Source organism: Hypanus sabinus, chromosome 1 (genome assembly GCF_030144855.1).
Source record: "Hypanus sabinus isolate sHypSab1 chromosome 1, sHypSab1.hap1, whole genome shotgun sequence".
NCBI lineage: Eukaryota > Metazoa > Chordata > Chondrichthyes > Myliobatiformes > Dasyatidae > Hypanus > Hypanus sabinus.
The window spans coordinates 182551900-182571922 of NC_082706.1; the positions used below are offsets into that span (position 1 = coordinate 182551900).

The following is a 20023-nucleotide window of genomic DNA, read 5'->3' on the forward strand; positions in this document are numbered from 1 at the left end:
ATGACAAATGTAATTTATATTTTGTGCAATGCCAAACTGAAAAAGATGTCATTCCAGTGTCAAAAACATACTCATGCATGAAGCTTGTGAGTTTCTACTGTAAAAGTTATTAGCAGTACTAGATGCATTCTCTCATTATACACTTTTCCAACAGCTGTAAACTGCACAGTATTCTGTAGTTGGTTATTACTAATGTCCATATTTTAATAATAAGAAACAAGAAAAACATTCTGGTTTTCTTCCATCATTAGAATGCCTCTTTCTGACTTTTCCTAAATTTTAATAATCTTTTGTTGCATATGTAAACTTCACCATAAGCAATTCTTAAAATGAACTTCACTTTAAATTTGCCATAAGACATACACACACTTACTAGCTGACATCCTTCTGAGTTGATGTGCACTTTTCAAATTTTGGTGAGGTCACACCACACACTGGATTTCTGCTTCCATAGAGTCAGTCATAAGTGCTACAAATTAAAATGCCATTGGCTGATGCTGCGTGATGATCTAGAGCTCTCTGGCACGTTGTATGAGCCTGATGTCTAATATGAAAATACTGAAACCATGGATGGCCAAGATGGCTTATGTCACCAACTACTGGTTCTCAGTGGCCATCATCATTGTGGAAGACCCAATGTAAGAGTGTCCTTTTACTAGCACTCTTAAATGCAGTTATGAATTGATACTGGGCTAAAACCTCAAAACACACATTTGGTTTTGCCCTTATAAAAATGCACTGACTTGCCTGAAGAACTAGCACAATTGTTTTTTTATTTATTTGTACCTTGGCCAAATAAATCCAGTCCAGATGCAATGCAGAATTCTCAATAAGAAATCCACAGAATTTGCTTGGGAGCTGCTTCCCATCATTTCTGCAATCTGCACTCTGATGTTATGACATCCTAAGTAAGATTTTTAAGCCACTGTCAAAGTATTGCACATGTGTTTAAGATACACTTCTATCTAATCTGAGCTTTTTTAAAAATCTAAATGACCGGGATATGATTTAATCCTGAGAAAGGATAAATGGTTAATGTGTTCATAGTGATTAGAATTAATACTAAATTGGAGAAAATCATGCTACTAATTTTCAAATAAGCCCTTAAAAATACAACCATATTGTGGAAGATGGTCAGAAGGAATTTCAAGTTTTGAATCTAAGTATGTATGTTAAACTTCACAAATGATCACCAACCGTGTTTTCAGAACATTAACAATTCAAACTAATATTTTAAGACCTTAATTCACATTCAGACTTATGCAATTCTGTTTGGCAATAATATTTGTGAAATGTGATCCTCAAAGTAAAATGATGTTTTTTCCAATGTACAGTAAACATAATCATAAATTGGTAACTGTGCAGAATGTTTCTAAGATAATGAATAATTACTCAAGTAAAAATAAAACTGTGGACACTAGGGCATGAGCACTGCAGTCCCCCATTCACTCTTTTCCACGTTCCTCTGCACCGAGAATTACCCACTGCTTGCCACTGTGATATACGAGTCCTGCCAGAAATACAAATACAACAGACAAAAATCTTACAAATGTATGTAGAAAACTGTAGCAATAGAAATACAGATGTAGTATGGCTGCCTTTTATGCTAATGAAGTCCAACAAAGCATCCCTAATGTTAAATGTCACACCCTCACTTGTTATGGGTGTGGTCTCACTGTCCTGGATACTAAGCATGCTTTCTAAAAACACAGAAGCTATACTTGTAAGATCAAAAACAGATGTAAGTAAACTTATAAGAATACTGCAGGAAGTCAGTCTTCAGTTCTTAAAATGTAAACGGAAAGCAGTAATCAGATTTAAGTTAAAACAAAGATTTTCTAAAGAACAGCTTTGCAAACAAGCTCTGTATTTGGAAGGCATTCTGCCGATGGTGCAGATTGCTATCCCACAACACCTATTTTATTGCTGCTCAAACTGTCGTATAAAACTCGTCAAAAAGCTCAAAGACCTCAGCCTGCACACCACCTTGTGTAGCTAGATCATGCACTTCTTGTCAGATCACCAGAAGGTGATATGGATGGGCTCCATCAACTCTGCCCCTCTGATCCTCAACACAGGAGCACCCTAAGGCTGTGTCCTGAGCCCCCTCATCTACTCCCTATACACCCGACTGTGTTGCTACGCACAGCTCTGATCTGCTGATCAAATTTGCAGATGACACGATATTGATAGCCCTTATTTCCGACAATAATAAGACAGCCTCCGAAGGAGAAGTCAACGCCCTGACACAGTGGTTCCAAGAAAACAATCTCTCCCTCAATGTCGAAAGACAAAGGGGTTGATCGTGGATTAAAGAAAGAACGGAGACAGGCTAGCCCCTATTGAAATCAATGGGACCATAGATGAGAGGGTGAACAGCCTCAATTTCTTCAGTATACAGTATACATCTCTGAAGATCTCACCAGGTCTATACATACCAGCTGTGTGGTGAAAAAAGCACAACACCACTGTCTTGCCTTCTTTATAACCACATCGATATGCTGGGACCAGGTTGGATCCTCAGAGATCTTGACACCCAGGAATTTGAAGCTGCTCTCTCTCTCTCTCCACTTCTCATTCCTCTATGAGGATTGGTATGTGTTCCTTCGTCTTACGCTTCCTGAAGTCCACAATCAGCTCTTTCATCTTACTGACATTGAGTGCCAGGTTGTTGCTGTAGCACCATTCCACTAGTTGGCAAATCTCACTCCTGTACGCCCTCTCATCTACCAAAAATGGTTTTATCATCAGCAAATTTATAGATGGTTTTTGAGCTAAGCCTAGCCACACAGTCATGTGTATATAGAGAGTAAAGCAATGAACTAAGCACACACCCCTGAGGTGCACCAATGTTGATCGTCAGCAAGGAGGATATGTTATCGCCAATCCACACAGATTGTGGTCTTCCGGTTAGGAAGTCGAGGATCCAATTACAGAGGGAGGTACAGGGGCCCAGATTCTGTAACTTCTCAATCAGGATTGTGGGAATGATGGCATTAAATGCTCAGCTATAGTCGATGAACAGCATTCTGACATAGATGGTTGTGTTGTCCAGCTGGTCTAAAGCCGTGTGGAGAGCCATTGAGATTGCGTTTGCCTATTAGGACAATAGGCAAATTGCAATGGGACCAGGTCCTTGCTGAGGCAGGAGTTCAGTCTAGTCATAACCAACCTCTCAAAGCATTTCATGATTGTCGATCTGAGTGCTACCGGGTGATAGTCATTAAGGCAGCCCACATTATTCTTCTTAGGCATTGGTATAATAGTTCTTCCACCCGGCCATCAGATTTATCAATTCATTCATCTGATTGCATATCTGACTGTAATATATATACAAAATAATTATATATACAATTTTAGTGTTTGGGCAACATCCTCCCATATTTCCCTTCTTTATTGCTTGTACATTATTATAGAGATGCAACATAAGAAGTTTTACTCCCTGATAAACTAAGGGGAGGCAGCCTCCGGCCCAGCCAAACTTGAGAAATCTTGTTTGCATGGATGCTGCATGATGTGTTCCCCTGTTACAAATCAGTACCACGAAATAACAAACAATACACTATATGCAATTAAATGATTAAGCTTTATAATTCTTAATTTGACTATAGGGCTGGTAAAGAAAACAAAAAGAAAAAGGGTCCATTTTATGGAAACAGTCTAATGGGTAGATAGAGCTCGTCAGCCTGGAAAGGCAGTCCATCTAAGAGAGGAAAGCTCTGATTTCAAACCTCTGCTGCCTTGCGGCCATACCCACTCATGGGAAAGGCTTCGGGAGTAAACCCTGAGGACACATCCGGAGCTGAGGTCCCTAAGACAGTCCGACGTTGCCTTCAATCTCAATCTGGAAACTCCTGCGACTACACTGTATTGGCCTTTGCCCTTCCCCTGGACAACATCAGTGTCGTGGAGAGGGGAGACTTGCAGCATGGGCAACTGCTGGTCTTCCATACAACCTTGCCCAGGCCTGCGCCCTGGAGAGGACACTCCAGCAGACTTTCCAGGCACAGATCCATGGTCTCGCGAGACTAACGGATTCCACCACCTCTAATGCACATGTTGGAACTCATTGATTTCCCGTCTGTCATTGTTCATCAATTTCCCCTGGACGTCATTGACTCCCGACCTCACTCAAAGTCCGCTCAGTCCTGCAGTCTATGACTTCCCCATTCTGGCATCTTCTCTCTTCATCTTCTCCCGAACCCAAAAGCACCCCATGAATTCCTTTCTCTCGGGCACATAGGAAAGAAAAACACCTGCTGTCACTGGCCAGTGCATGTTCCAAAGCCCCCATTATCTCTAGTCATAACCCAAACACTGCAGCTACAGAGAAACCATTACATTAGCAGTGAACCCTTTCCCAGGGTGTTACATAAATACAAAGGTCTTTTTTTTATTTGGGTTGTTTCAAACAGACAAGCTGATTCTTAAGTTGCTTAGTTCGAAGAAGCTTGCAGAACAGATGGATAGTGTCATTTAGTATATCAATAACTGATGTCATAGTTGAGGGGTATATGTACTCATGGAAGTTGGTTTGACAGTATTTATAATCTTAGTTGAGGTCTATGTCTCCAAAAGATGCTTTTAGACCATTTGTGTTTAAACAATATCTGAGGATATATATGTGTGTGAAGTCACTGAAGTGGTAGAAAAAAGATATAAATATAAAAAGTAGTTCTGGCTTATTAGGAATGAGGTAAACAACATCAAGAAGATGAGAGAAACATGGTTGAATTAAAATCCATATTCAAGCTTCAGTTTCTGTGACAAATTATTTGTTTGCATCATGGTATATCTTTTTAGTTTATAGGAATTTTATATGTGTTTTCGAAATTGTTTATTCTTTGTCATTTATGTTTAGGAAATGCATTGTGTTTTTCAAATGTGTTGTGTTTTAGAAACGGTTTGTGATTTGGGAACGTTTAAGGTGGAAATCTTCTGAGTTTTAAATGTGTTTTAAGAGTGGTGTTTGGATTTAAATATGTGTACAATGTACTGTGTATGTAATCAAAATGGCTTCTTTGGTTTGCTAGAGCAGGAATGCTTTTATGTCTGATTTGTTTTTTTCTTGCAGTTGTTTAGCTTTGGACTTGCTGATGTGGGGATTGTATTCATTTGTTAACCAATGGGGAATGTTATTTTGTCTTGTGGGGCTGGGAGCTTGGAAGGTTTCGTGGTCTTTTGGGGGGAGGCAGGAAGGAGACGCGGAGGAAGGTGGACGTGTGCTGCACTGTTCTGTTGACCACCGGGGTGGTCCCAGGTGCGAGGACGTGGAGGTCGGAAGCAAGTGACGAGGGGTCGAATGGTTCAATGGCTGAGCTCCAACGATGTGCACTAAACTGACTGAACTTTGTTAAGTTGGCGCCTTTTGCTTTATTTTCTTTTCCTTCATATATACTGTATTGCATAGTACTCTTTTAGTTTTAGTAAAATCTTTAAAGTGTATTCTGTAACGGTATCCGGTGTGAGTTTGATATTGTGTGTACGCGCGACATAAACTTGATTCTCACAGCACCTGCGTGTACAGGAGGTGGGGTTGGTGAGTGGCTGGATCTCCTTTTCCCCTAGACATATACCAGCCTGTTGGGTAAGTGTTACATTTGCTCCTGCCTCCCCCCAAAAGACCGCGGAACCTCCCAAGCTCCCAGCCCCACAAGACAAAATAACATTCCCCATTGGTTAACAAATGAATACAATCCCCATATCAGCAAGTCCAAGGCTAAACAACTGCGAGAAAAAAACACATAAGACATAAAAGCATTCCTACTCTAGCAAACCAAAGAAGCCATTTTGATTACATACACAGTACATTGTACATATGTATCACTGAAAATAAATGAACTGTGTTTAGCTGCTTTGGTAGCTGGAAGTATCTTCTCCTTGGTTGGGAGAAGGGACCCACTGCTCTAATTGTGGGTATTGGCAACTAAACTTGCCATGGAGAATATAAGATAAGGTAGTTACAGTATAATCTGCACTAGTGAGAATACTTGTGGCTATTTATCTCTGATAGGGCTGAAGGTCTTTGTTTGAGTTTAGAACTTCATGGTCAGCGAACCCAATACCATTGCACACTCAACTGAAAATAAACAGGAAATTTTGGAAACAACGGGTTAGGCAGCATCTGCAGAAAGAAACAAGGTGCGTTGCTCAGATGAAAGATCTCCAACCTAAAGCAATAACTCTGTTTCTATTTCCACAGAGGCTGCTTTACCTGCTGAGTGTTTGCAACATTTTCTGTTTTTTTTTTAATTTTAGTTTTCCAACATCTGCAGTTTTTAAAATTTTCATTAAAGAGGAAATATCGGATATGTACATCGTGCTTTGTTAGCATCTGTAAAGAATAGGGTTTAAGTAACGTTTACTGAAACATTCATAGGGTTTAAGTAACGTTTGCATAATATACCAACACAGATCAGATCGTTTAAATATTTTACAACTTACTACGCAATTGATTTGCTGTCTAAAGTAAATTTAACTAAATAATCATTGAGCTTAAATTGATTAGGATTTAGCTAATGAGATCATTGAATTACGATGAATACTTCTAAAGGACAATACTCTCAAGTATTCATGGTAAATCAATGATCTAACTAGTTAAATCCAAATAAATTTAAGCTTCTGAAGTCATTTGAAACTGAAATCAATTTACTGGTGACAAAACCCATTATGTAGCAAATAATTCCATTTTGCAAGATTGACCTGCATTTCCAGCAGAATATAGCACGTTGAGTTGTGCTGAAGAAAGGTCTCAGCCTAAAACACAACTATTTCTTCCTCTCTATACGGGCTGTTTGACCTACTCAGTTTCTCCAGCATTTTCTGTGTATTGCATTGGATGTCCAGTCTTCTCATGATTGTAGCATATTGAATTGTGCTATTTTATACTGCAATGGTAAACAACTTTCTTGTGGTACAGTTAAGAAATTACAAGTGTAAAATGACCCTATTGGGAGTTATATAAAGGTTTCCAAATAGCCGCCAGGATATGGAGTGCAAATTATAACGGGAGAAAGAAAAAGCATGTAAAAAGGGCAGTGTTGTCATTGTCATAGGGGATTTCATTATGCACGTAGATTGGGAAGATCAGGTTGCTGCTGGATTCCAAGAAAAGAAACTTGAAGAATCCCTACAAAATAGATTTTTAGAGCAGGTGGTGGTTGTGTGCACTAGAGGAAAAGCAATTTTTGATTGGGTGTTGTGTAATGAACCAGATTTGATTAGGGAGTTTAAGGTACAACCCATAGGAAGTGGTGATCATAAAATGATGGAATACACTCGGCAGTTTGAGAGGGAGAAAGGGAATTACAGAGGCACGAGCGAGAAGCTGGCCAAAGTTGATTGGAAATGGAAATTAGCAGGGATGACTGCAGAGCAGCAATGACTGGAGCTTCTGGGAACAATTTGGAAGGCATTGGATAGATACAGGGCAAAGAAGAAAATGTATTCTAAAGGGTAGAGGACACAACCGTGGCTGACAAGAGAAGTCAAAGACAGCATAAAAGAGAGGACAGGAAGCTTTTTTTAAAAAAAAAAGGCAACTAAATAAGCCATAAAGAGAGAAAAGATGAAATATGAAAGTAAGAGAGCCAATAATATAAGAGATACAAATGTTTTTTTTTCAGATATATAAAAGTTATATAAAGTGAAAGTGGGTATCAGACCACTAGGAAATTACACTGTAAAGATAGTGATGCGGAACAAACTTAGTAAGAATTTTGTGTTAGTTTTAACTGTGGATGATACAAGCAATAAGTGTTGGGGGTAGAGGTCAGTGTCATTGCTATTACAAAGGAGAAGGCACTTGGGAAGCTGTAAGTCACCTGGACTAGATGGACTACACACCAGGGTTCTGAAAGAGGTAGCTGAAGAGATTGTGGAGGCATTATTAATGATCTTTCAAGAATCACTAGATTCTGGAATGGTTCCTGAGGACTGGAAAATTGCAAACGTCACTCCAGCCTTTTAGAAAGCAGCAGAAAGGAAATTATAGGCCAATTAGCCTAACCTCACTGATTAGGAAGAGGTTGGAGTCCATTATTAAACATGACATTTCAGAGTGCTTGGAGGCACATGACAAAACAAGCCAATGTCAGCATGGTTTCCGTAAGGAGAAGACTTGCTTGATAAATCTGTTTGAATTCTGTGAGGAAATAACAGGCATGATCAATAAAGGAGAGTCAGTAGATGTTGTTTACTTGGATTTTCAGAAGGCTTTTAACAAGGTGTCATACATGAGGCTGCTTAACCAGATAAGAGCCCATGGTATTACAGGAAAAGTACTAGCGTGGATAAAATCACCAACAAAAGAAAATGTGCAGATGCTGGAAATCAAAGCAACACACACAAAATGCTGGAGGAACTCAGCAGGCCAAGCAGCATTCATGGAAAAAAGTACAGTTGACGTTTCAGGCCAGGAATGGAAAAAGAAATGAGAAGTCAAGAGTAACAAGGTGGGGGAGGGGAGGAAAAAGTACAAGGTAGTAGGTGATAGGTGAAACCAGGAGACAGGGAGGGGTGAAGTAAGAAACTGGAAATTCAATTGGTGAAAGAGATAAAAGGGAGTATCTGATAGGAGAGTACGGGGAGGAGTGAGGGAATTACTGGATGTTCGAGAAATCTCATACCATCCGGGCAAATCTTGCTTCATCACAAAATACAAAGCTAATAGAGACTTATCCAAAAAGACTACTGGATGTAATAGCTGCAAGAGGTGGGTCAACTACCTCTGAGCAAAGGGGGATGAATACTTTTCAACTGCTAACATAGAAATTTTAGTTTTCATGCTTTACAATTTTCCCTATTTTTGGACTCTACTGTGACATATAGAGCATGTGATTCACAAATAAAATTTTTCAGTTAAATTGATCTAAATCCCTGGTTTAATATTTATGTGAACAAAGGCTTATGGACTGAATAATTTTACAAGGCACTGTATGTTACTTTAAATAAATTCAATAGTTTCAATTATTTCATATTTAAGTGATTTTTAAAAAGTTTTAAAATTTTAATGTTTTAATTTTCAAACTCATAAGTCATCCTATTACTTTTTCAAAGTTTACTAATTTCAGAGATATCCACAGAAAAGAAAAAAATATGTTTAACAGGATGCAAACATGGAAGATATGGTATTCAAAGCCTTTCTGAATTTTTCTACAGGAAACTATGAAGAGGCTTACCAATCAAGTAATTTCACAGATAGGTACAGTGAGGAAAGTGGTGTGTGTGGCGCATACCATGCATAAGGTATGATCTTAAAAAAAGTCTATATTATATAGCAAATGTCCTAACTTATCCACTGTTTCTGATATGCCTTTTGTAATTATGTCCAACAAACCTAATCAATTCAAAATTGGTAATGAGTGATTATGTTCAATAATGGAAAAGTGTCATGAACTGCAAAACAGTAAATATTATTTTTAAAATTAATTTGCTATACTTAATGTTCATATATCAAATTTGAATGAGTTTATAATTACCCATTAATATTGGCCCCATCACCATGACAACGGTGGTTGTGTGCATTCAGGGCTGGTGGCTGACATGTTACACAAACAGTGTAACCTTCTCGGAGGTACTGCATCCACCTGGCGAATGGACGGTTCTCCACAGTGCAGTGGAAGGACAGCGACTCAATCACAAACTCCGCACAATATCTGATTGATAACATAAGAAATAGCAAATTACAAACACAGATAAATTTAGCTCGGAGCCTATCCAGTATTCATTGAGATGGTGGCGGATCTACATCCAAACTCCACGCACTCAGCCCTACACCATATCCCTTCACGTTCTCGACTATATCCAAAAAGCTGGTTCTCAGGTAGAAGATTACTGATTGATCTGATATTTACTGTATACTTTGGAAGAGTGTTGTATGGTTGTCGATTTCTATTAAGAAGACTTTTCTAACCTTTTCCCTGAATGGTCTGAATCTGAGTTTGTTTCCAGCCTCTCACTGATTAGGTTATAATCAAAGTATTCCTAATGCACTCTAGCAATTCCTCCCAAAGCACTAAAAAAAATCTAAATAGATTACCTCTTAGCTTTCTACAATGCATTGAAGCCTAGGTTACGTGTGCTCATAATCTAACATTTAAAGACTTGCTAAAATTCTTGTAGATCTGTAGTGAAGTTGTTCCATGGCCAATATATCTCAAGCAACACATGTAATATCATCGTAGTACATGGCAACAGCTTGTCAATATGTTTTCAATAGTTCCTCCCAGTTCCCAGATCTCTGCTTTTATCAAAAGCAGAAGCATAAGGTATATGAGACAACCAACTTCAGGTTTCTCTCCAAATTCTATACCATCCCAGTTTGAAAGTACATTCAATGGCCATTTTATTAACTTATTAACATAAGGACCTAAACAGTCAATCATGTGGCTGCAACTCAAATCATTAAAGCATGTAGACGTGGTACAGAGGGTCACTTGTTGTTCTGAGTAAATGTCAGAATGGGGAAGAAATATGTTCTAAGTGATTTTAACCATAGAACGATTGCTAGTGTCAGATGGGGAGGAGGGGGGTTTGAATATCTCAGCAACTGCTAACCTTCTGGGATTTTCATGCACAGCAGTCTCCAGGATTTACAGAGAAACAAAAAGAAATCCAATGAGTGACAGTTCTGAGGGCAAAAATGTCTTGTTAATCAGGGAGATCAGAAGGGAATGGCCAGACTGGTTCAAGCTGACAGGAAGGTGACCATAACTCAAATAGCCTCCACGGTACAACAGTGGTGTGCAGAAGAATTCAAGTCCAAGTTCACAATCAGTTTTTTGTCATTCAACCATACGGATGTATACCGCCAAGCGAAAGAGTGTTCCTCTGGAAATCATGTTGCTGCTTTAGGAAATTCTAGATAGACTGCATCTGCAGTGCTGTATTCAGTTCTGGTAGGCTATTGTAGGAAGGATGCCAAGGCTTCAGAGAGGGTACAGAAGAGGCTCACCAGGATGCTGCCCAGATTCAAGGGCATGTGCCAAAATGAGAGATTTGTCAAACTTGGGTTGTTTTCTCTGGAGTGGCAGAGGCTGAGGGGAGATCTGATAGAAGTTTATAAGATTAAGAGGCATGGACAGACAGTCAGTATCTTTTCCTCAGGATCAAAATGCCTAAAACTAGAGGGCATGCATTTAAGAAGAGAGAGTAACGTTCCAGGAGATGTGCCGGGCAAGTTTTTTTTTTCAGAGAGGTGGCTGTCTGGAATACACTCTTAGCGGGGATAGTGGATACAAATACAACAGAGATTCTTAACAGGCTCTCAGATAGGCATATGAATGTGCACAGAATTTCAAAATGTGGACATCGTGTAGGCAGGGTGGTTGCAGAGGGATTTATTTGAGTCCTTACATTAAAAGCTTGCTCCAGATTGGAACACCAATGCACTACCCCACAGAAGTGTAGTCAACACTCCTGCTCCCTCCATCCAATCCCCCAACTTAAGGTGTCATCTGAGACCACTCCAGATTCCGTACTGTTTATTTTCTGTAACTGTCCCCATTAACTCCTCTCCAGACCTTTTCACCACGTCCGTAACTATTCTAATCTAGGGATGCCCCATCATCAAACTTGCTCGCAGTGTCCTTGTCCACTACCTCTTCACAGAAGTCCATAGGACTTCGCCAATAATGTTTCCTTCTGCTGTGTCTGTACAAAAATCTTCAATGTCTCACAACCATACACAGCCACTCGCTTACACTATCCAGAGGTATAACAGCAACCATGTATGTAGGAATATGCACACAATTTACCTATATTAAAGCAACAAGCAAACTTCAAAAAATATTTCATCGACTGCAGACCTCTAAACTAAGACCCAAAACTGTAAAAGGGAATGCTCAAATGCATGGTCCTTTTCTTCTTCCTCTTAAGTGCCACTCAGTAGAATGTTACTATTTAGCAACAATTCAAATAGAGTCAATTTACCACCACTATTGACTCCATTAACAGAAATGCTTGCTCCTGCCTCTAGGGCTCTCCCTGCTCAATTTCATCGCCGACTGTTTCATATACTCTGCCAGTCAGAGAGAACTGCAATGTACTGTATATATCAGCTTTCATCCTTGACAGGAGCTCATTTAGCGCAGATATCTTTGGAACTCCATTCACAGATTCATTCAGCACAGAAACAACTTCCACAGTTTCGGATATTTCATCAGTTAGAAAGTACTTAGGTCCAAAATGAAAGCCTCTTACTTCTTATTTACTGATATCCATAACATTTTCTTCGAGGTGACTTTATCAATTATCTTCTATGAATCAATGTAATTAACACCCAAAGATGTTTCCCTGTCCACTACTTTGTGAACCTTTTCTAAAATTTCTAACAGGTTCTTTAGGCTTGACCCTCTCTTTACAAACCCAATGAATCACCCAAGTTAAAATCACTTATTTTCCTTTCCACTAGATTCAGAGAGAAACTCTGTGGGTTGTTTGTGACACTGTTCCTGACAAAGTGACATGTTTTCCATAAGTAGGGCTTATGTTGGAATTTGATAAAAAGGAAAATGGAAATGGAGAATAGCAATCAATAAACTGGTAGCCCACAAGTTAGCCAGCTTAACTGAAAGATCTTCCGATTGTGTCTCGTCAGATCACTATGCTTCCAAAGAGCATTTGCTAATCACCTTAAAAAAGTTTGCTAATATTTACTGGTTCCCATGTTGTCCATGCCCTCTTTACCATAAGTTGCTCAGAACAGGATGATACAGCAGCAGGGGCCCCCACTGGCACAATGCCATAAGTTGACTGTTGCCGGGAGGCAGACCTGACTTGATGAAAAATGTATCCCCTGGTCCATCTTCACTGTTTACTTTCACTGTCATGGTCAAAGCTGACAAAATCCCGAGGAAAACAACATATTAAAAACCTGAATTTGCACTTTTCAAAGTTTAATACAAGCCTTTTTTTTTATTTACAAGAGTCTGGCTATATTACTGGCAAATTCCAGTCACTCTAATGATAAAGGAATTTCTTCATACAGAGCCATAAATGAATCTTGCTTTTTCTGTGTCACTCCCTGACATTTTTTAACTCAGTTGCTATGCATTTATTATATTAGCAAGCCTTCTGCTGCTCTATACTTGCATTAATCCCTGCTCCTTGTATGTATTTGTTATTTTTTATTAAAAATAATGGTTTAAAGTTAAAAAAAATGCTGAAAATCCACGGCAACTGAAATTGCTAACAAAAAAGAGAAATGTTAAAGTTTCAAGAAGAAACTTCTGGTCAAAAAAGCACTAATTATTCACAGTCCAAATTACAAATATTGCTTCTAATTTTAACCCATTTAGTGCAGACTTTAACAACTATTCAGATTAAGAACACGAAGACATACTGTATATTACATAGTTTGCTTCTGATATACAGTCACGTCTGTTCAGAGGATCAACCTGGTATTAATTGTTACTCACCCAGGCATCTTTTCATCCCCAAACGAAGTGTGCTGTCTTCTCTCATTATTGTATTCTGCAGTGCTTATAAAAGCAGGTTCTAGGGCAGTAAAACAAAATATTGAGTAGGATAAGATAATGCCAAATATAGACCGATAGGGTTATCAGCTGATCACAGATAAGTTTTTCTCGCTTATTATTATAGCTGCTTCAGTTTCCTACATTATCATGTTTCAAAATTAATTCCCTGATCGAGAAGATTATCGGATGTAAAAGGCATCATAAAATGGAAACAGTTTATTCATCATGAATAACTTAATACTAGCATTCAGTCATAGCTCTAATAAAACCTATGTTATCATCACGGTGGCTAATTCTGCATTCTGGAGTAGAATAGCATTGAAGAAGACGGTTATCTTTTGTGACTATCATCAGAGTTCTCTGAATATTAATATCTATCGTCAAGTATTCAAATGAATATCTGTTCACCAAACATTATTCATGGTAATGTTACAGCTTCATGCTCATTTATGCAAAGTTATAATAGAAAGAGTCTATGCAGTAATAATTGTTCTCAGGATTAGATGTGACAATCACATTTCAAAGAAAATAATTATGTTGCATCACACTGAGTTAAACCACTATCCTTTCACAGTGGAGATCCAAATACAAATCCAACCCTGACTAATGGAACAATGCTGTCTTGTCTCTGCCAACTCTAAGCATCCCATGTGATGAGGTCATGCATTCTACATGCAGGGGACAGAGTTTAGCATCAATTGCCAGATGACTGGAAGACATAGAATAATTGGTGTAAAAATGAAAAAAAAGATTGTTACAATTTAGCATGTTTTAAAATAAATTATGAGGCTCATTATACACTGAACATATTTCTATAATTAAAATATGAATGAACAAATTTAAGAGTGACAGATCATAACACAGGGAGGACAGGAAAGATTGTTTTCTTACCCTAATACTGCTATGCTTCAATTTGGCAAGCAAAAAAAAGATAACATGAAGAGTTCAAAAAGAATTCCTCACTAAGAGGAGATGAATTCAAGTAAGGGTTGTAAATATCAATAGGAACACTTTCAGATCAGTACCATGAGAATGCCCACAGTGGGTGCCCTGGTAATCCGTGTACTCCAGGCAGCCTGCTTGTTCTTCCAGAGGAGGACAGGGGTCTCCATTATTCTGAGGTTCCTGTTCGACGTGGCGCCGCCGAATCCGGACACTCGGCACGCATTGCTCAGCGCAGCCACTCCACTGGCTCCATTCACTCACAACACACGGACTAGCTGGAATCAAGGGAGCAAAGTTCCACATGTTATCCCAGATTGTTGTTACTCTTCTGCAGTAAGGACTTTAGAGTGTAGTGTGAAACTGTTTATAACGAGACTGATTTCAACACTGGAGCGTCTCCCTCTGTTAAATTTCATATTACCACACTCCAGGTGATGTCAACTTAAACCTTCAGCAGCGGCACTCTTACTTTGAGAGCAACTTCAGTCTTTCAGCTGAATGGTCATTTGTAAGGAATAATTACACTTTACTCATTGGCATCACAGATGTCTTATTTCTATAATTACTCAGAAGCAGATGTGTGGGTGGTTAAATATCACAGTGGGTTATCTTCAACATGTATGTTTCTTACTCTTGAAAACAGAAAAAGCTGGAAACACTCAGCAAGTTAGGCAGCCTCCATGGAAAGAGAGAGATACATCTGGCATTTTTTGACATTTCAGGTCAAAGGCCCTTCCTCAGAATCATCTTAATTGGAGAATCTTCATCCTGAAATATTAAGTATGTTTTAAGATATAAATCTGGTTTCATGTGGATTTCAGAGGGAATTAGGAAGGGATCCAGTGCTGGTTAGCAGCAGTTTGAAAATTTAATAATGTGCAATAAATAAACTTGCCAAACTTCTCCAGGGACAGAATTATTTTCTCACTTTGCAAGTTTAAAGAAAAATGGTCAGTAAATTTTCCACCATGATTACTAGAAAATAAAAGTCATCGAAATGCAACACTTATTACTGCTATCAAATCTATTACACTATGAAAGAAAATTGTAAATAACATATCATTGGTAATTTAGAATTCCACAGTCAATTTTACAACTATGAACTACCCAGTAGCTGAAGGTCACAATACATTCATTGAATTGCTGTACTCCTTTATAAGTCTTTATAAAACATCTGCTATATACTGACATCAGTAGCTGGTAGGTTTGCTTTATGCACAAACTCCTATGGATTTTCCTTAATTAAAGTTTGTTGCTGTCATGTAATATCACACTTGGGTATTTTATTTCATTGATCTTTATGGAAAAAATACAATTATTTATACAGACAGTGAAACTATTGATCAGAATAAATAATGGAAAGTGTAGGAAATGAACCAAGTGTCATGAAAAAGAAATTTGAAATTTTTATTAACTATAATTACAATCGTTCATGTCTAATTTTCCTAGGAAGTGTTTTCACCAATCTTCATATTAAGGTCTTAAACAAAGAATATTCTATCCAAACGTTGAGGGTTTGAATCTTAAATACGAGAAAATCTACAGCTGCAGGAAATCCAAATCCACACACACAAAGTGCTGGAGGAACTCAGCAGGTCAGGCAACATCTTTGGAAGCGAATAAACAGTTGATGTTTCAGGACAAGACACTGCTTCAGGACTGGAAAAGGAGCAGGAAGATACCGGAACAAAAAAGATGGTGGGAGGGCAAGGAGGATATATAGGAGGTGATAAGTGAAGCCAGGTGGATAAGAAAGCTACAGGACTGGTGAGCAGACTGGACCATAGGAGAAAGGAATGAGGAGGGGACACAGGGGGAGCTGATAGGCAGATGAGAAGGGGTAAGAGGACAAAGTAGGGAATAGAAGAAGAGGGGAAGGGGAGAAATTTTATAACCAGAAGGAGTAATATCTGATATGTCTTTCGAATTTCTATGGTAAGCTATTCATGGTCTAAAGGCAAGGAAACTGTATTTGAGAATCAACCCAAAGGCTCTAATGTCTCTGAACAGTTGCACGGGAGGGTGAGCAGCCAGAGGTCGTGGTTCATGTTGGTATCAATGACATTGGTAGGAGAGGGGTAGAGGTCCTGCGCAGTTAGTTTAGGGAGTTAGCAAGGAGGCTGAAGAGCAGGACCTCCAAGGTGGTAATCTCCGGATTACTCCTGCTGCCACGAGTTAGAGAAGGTCAGAACAGGAAGAAAGTGCAGATGAATGAGTAGCTGAGTGGTGCAGGGGGCAGGGTTTCAAGTTCTTGGATCATTGAAACCATTTCTGCACAAGTGGGACAGGTTGCCCTTGAACTGGAGAGGAACCAATATCCTGAGAGGGAGGTTTGCTAATGCTGTTGGGGAGGATATAAGCTAGATTTGCAGTGTGGAGGGTTTAAACTAGATTTGCAGGGGGGTGGGAGCCAAAGTGAAGAGGCAGAGGATGGGGCAGTTGGTGCACAAGTAGTGACAGCTTGTAGGGAGTTTATGAGGAAGGATAGGCAGGTGATAGAGCAAAGAAACACTCAGCCTGATGGTTTGAGGTGTGTCTATTTTAATGCAAGGAGTATCATTAACAAGGCCGATAAACTTAGAGCATGGATCAATATGTGGAACTATGATGTTGTTGCTCTTACAGAGTCTTGGATATCTCAGGGGCAGGAATGGCTGGTGAGTGTGCCAAGCTTTAGATGTTTCAAAAAGGACAGGGAGGGAAGCAAAAGAGGTGGGGCCGTGCATTGCTAATCAGGGATAGTGTCACGGCTGCAGAAAAGGAGGAAGCCATGGAGGGATGGTCTGCTGAGTCAGTGTGGGTGGAAGTCAGAAACAGGAAGGGGGCATTAACTCTACTGGGTGTTTTTTATAGACCTACCAATAGCAACAGAGACATCAAGGGGCAGATAGGGAGGCAGATTCTGGAACGGTGCAATAATAATAGGGTTGTTGTGTGGGTAATTTTAACTTTCCTAACATTGACTGGCATCTCAATGGTGCAAGGGGTTTAGATGGGATGAAGTTTGTTAGGTGTGTTCAGGAAGGTTTGCCTGCGCAATATATGTAGATTAGCCAACAAGAGGAGAGGCTGCACTTGATCTGGTATTGGGAAATGAATCTGGTCAGGTGACAGATCGCTAGGTAGGAGAGTATTTTGTAGGTAGTGATCACAACTCTGTCTCCTTTACCATGGTGCTGGAGAGGGATAGGTGCAGGCAATTTGGGAAAACATTTAATAGGGTAGGGGGGAAATATGATGCTATTAGGCAGGGACTTGGGAACATAAATTGGGAGCAGATGTTTTCGGAGAAATGCACAGCAAAAGTATGGCAAATGTTCAGGAAAGACTTGCATGGAATTCTGCATTGGTATGTTCCATTGAGGCAAGGAAAGGATGGTAGGGTAAAAGAACCAAGATTACAAAAGGTTCAAGAAACTAGGTACTGTTAGAGCTCTAGAAAATTACAAGGGTGCCAGGAAGGAGCTCAAGAATGAAATTAGGTGAGCTAGAAGGGGCCCTGAGAAGGCCTTGGTGAGCAGGATAAAGGAAATCCCCAAGGCATCCTACAAGTATGTGAAGAGCAGGAGGATGAGCCGAGTGAGAATAGGACCCAATCAGGAGTGAGAGTGGAAACATGTACATGAAGTTGGAGGAGATAGCAGAGGTACTTAATGAATACTTTGCTTCAGAATTCATTAGTGAAAAGGACCTTGACAATTGTGGGGATGACTTACAGCGGACTGAAACGCTTGAGTGTATAGACATTAAGAACGAGGCTGTGCTGGAGCTTTTGAAAGGTATAAAGTTAGATAAATCACTGGGTCTGGACACGATATACCCCAGACTACAGTGGGAAGTGAGGGAGGAAATTGCTGAGCCTCTGGTGATGATCTTTGCATAATCAATAGGGACGGGAGAAGTACCAGAGGATTGGAAGGTTGCAAACATTGTTCCCTTGGTCAAGAAAGGGAGTAGAGGTAATCCAGTAAATTATGGACCAGCAAGTCTTACTTCAGTAGTGGGAAAGTTGTTGGAGAAGATCCTGAGAGGCAGGATTTATGAGCATTTGGAGAGACATAATCTGATTAGGGATAGTCTGCATGGCTTTGTCAAGGGCAGGTCATGCCTTACGAACCTGATTGAATTCTTTGAGGATGTAACAAAACACACTGATGAAGGTAGACCAGTGGATGTAGTGTATATGGATTTCAGTAAGGCATTCAATAAGGTTCCTCATGTGAGGCTCATTCAGAAAGTAATGAGGCATCTAAAAAAGAGGGTGGCATGGCTTTACCTAACTTTCGTTTATATTATTGGGCAGCTAATATATGTTGTGCTCCCTTCTGGTCTTTCTTCCATGGCCAACCCGAGTGCCCTAACTGGGTGGCGATGGAGCTGAGCTCCGCCAAAGAATTATCCATCTCTGCACTTCTTGGCTCTGCACTGCCTAGTAGTCTGCCCAGATCAATAGCTAATTCTCTTGTTAGACACACTTTGCGTATATGGGCTCAGATCAGGAAATGCTATGGTTTCCAGGGGTTTTCCGTTACCAGCCCTATTGCTCATAATCACCTTTTTTTACCTACTACATACGATTCAGCATTCCAGGTTTGGTATAGGAAGGGCATTAGACATTTTGAAGATCTTTTCATTGATAATCGCTTCGCTTCTTTTCAGCAGCTCTCTGTTAAGTTCAATCTGCCCAATGCTCATTTTTTCAGATATCTCCAAATCCGACACTTTATTGCTCCTTTAATTCCTAACTTCCCTGAAATGCCTGCGAAAAATGCTATGGACCTATTTCTTTCCATGAATCCACTAGGTAAAGGCTTAATATCAATCATCCGAGATAAACTAGAGGCCTTACGATGGGCCCCCATGGATAAAATCAAAATGGCCTGGGAGCAGGATTTAAATATCTCCTTATCTGAGGAGAGCTGGGATTCAGTTCTCAAATCGGTTAACTCAACCTCTCTTTGTGCTCGCCACTGCCTTTTACAGCTTAAGATTGTTCATAGAGCCCATATGTCTAAATCTAAACTATCTCGATTCTACCCTAGCGTTAGTCCGCTCTGTGATAAATGCAAGAGGGGCGTGGCCTCTCTCATCCATATGTACTGGTTCTATCCTAGCTTGGAGAAATTCTGGAAAGATGGCTTCACTACGTTATCGTGTATTCTGAATCAGCACCTAGAACCAAACCCCTTAATTGCTCTGTTCGGTTTTTGGGGCGAGACAGATTTATGTCTGGGTCCGACCAAATGCCGAATATTATCCTTTGCCTCTCTTCTGGCTAGACGCTTGATCCTCCTCAGATGGAGAGATGCTGCCCCGCCCACTCAAGCTCAATGGCTTAACGACATCATGGCCTGTCTGGACCTCGAAAAAATTCGTTATTCAGTTCTCAATTCAGATCTAAAGTTCCATAAGGTCTGGGGACCTTTTATCGAGTACTTTCATAACCTTCCTCTTGACTACGGTTTTTTTTTTCTCTGCGGTCCCTTGCTTTCAGCTCCTTTTTTTTCTGGTAGAAGGCATTATTATCCTCTGTTGCTGAGTGTATTCACAGTCTGGGAGCTTGGCTGTCCTGACTTATACTCTCTATATTGTGTTGTGGT

The 20023-nt window shown here is 39.8% G+C and overlaps 1 protein-coding gene across 2 annotated transcripts in view; it reads right to left on the reverse strand.

The window, feature by feature from the left end:
- The window catches only part of LOC132401058 (somatomedin-B and thrombospondin type-1 domain-containing protein), a 30377-nt gene continuing 10354 nt past the window's right edge, over window positions 1-20023 (reverse strand). For both annotated transcript variants that reach the window (XM_059982845.1, XM_059982833.1), the window contains exons 2-5: window positions 14504-14698; window positions 13419-13497; window positions 9480-9656; window positions 1-1510 (exon numbers count right to left, since the gene is read on the reverse strand). In XM_059982845.1, the coding sequence (XP_059838828.1) occupies window positions 1393-1510; window positions 9480-9656; window positions 13419-13497; window positions 14504-14698 (569 nt within the window). In that variant the 3' untranslated portion in view covers window positions 1-1392. The remainder of the gene's footprint in view (window positions 1511-9479; window positions 9657-13418; window positions 13498-14503; window positions 14699-20023) is intronic.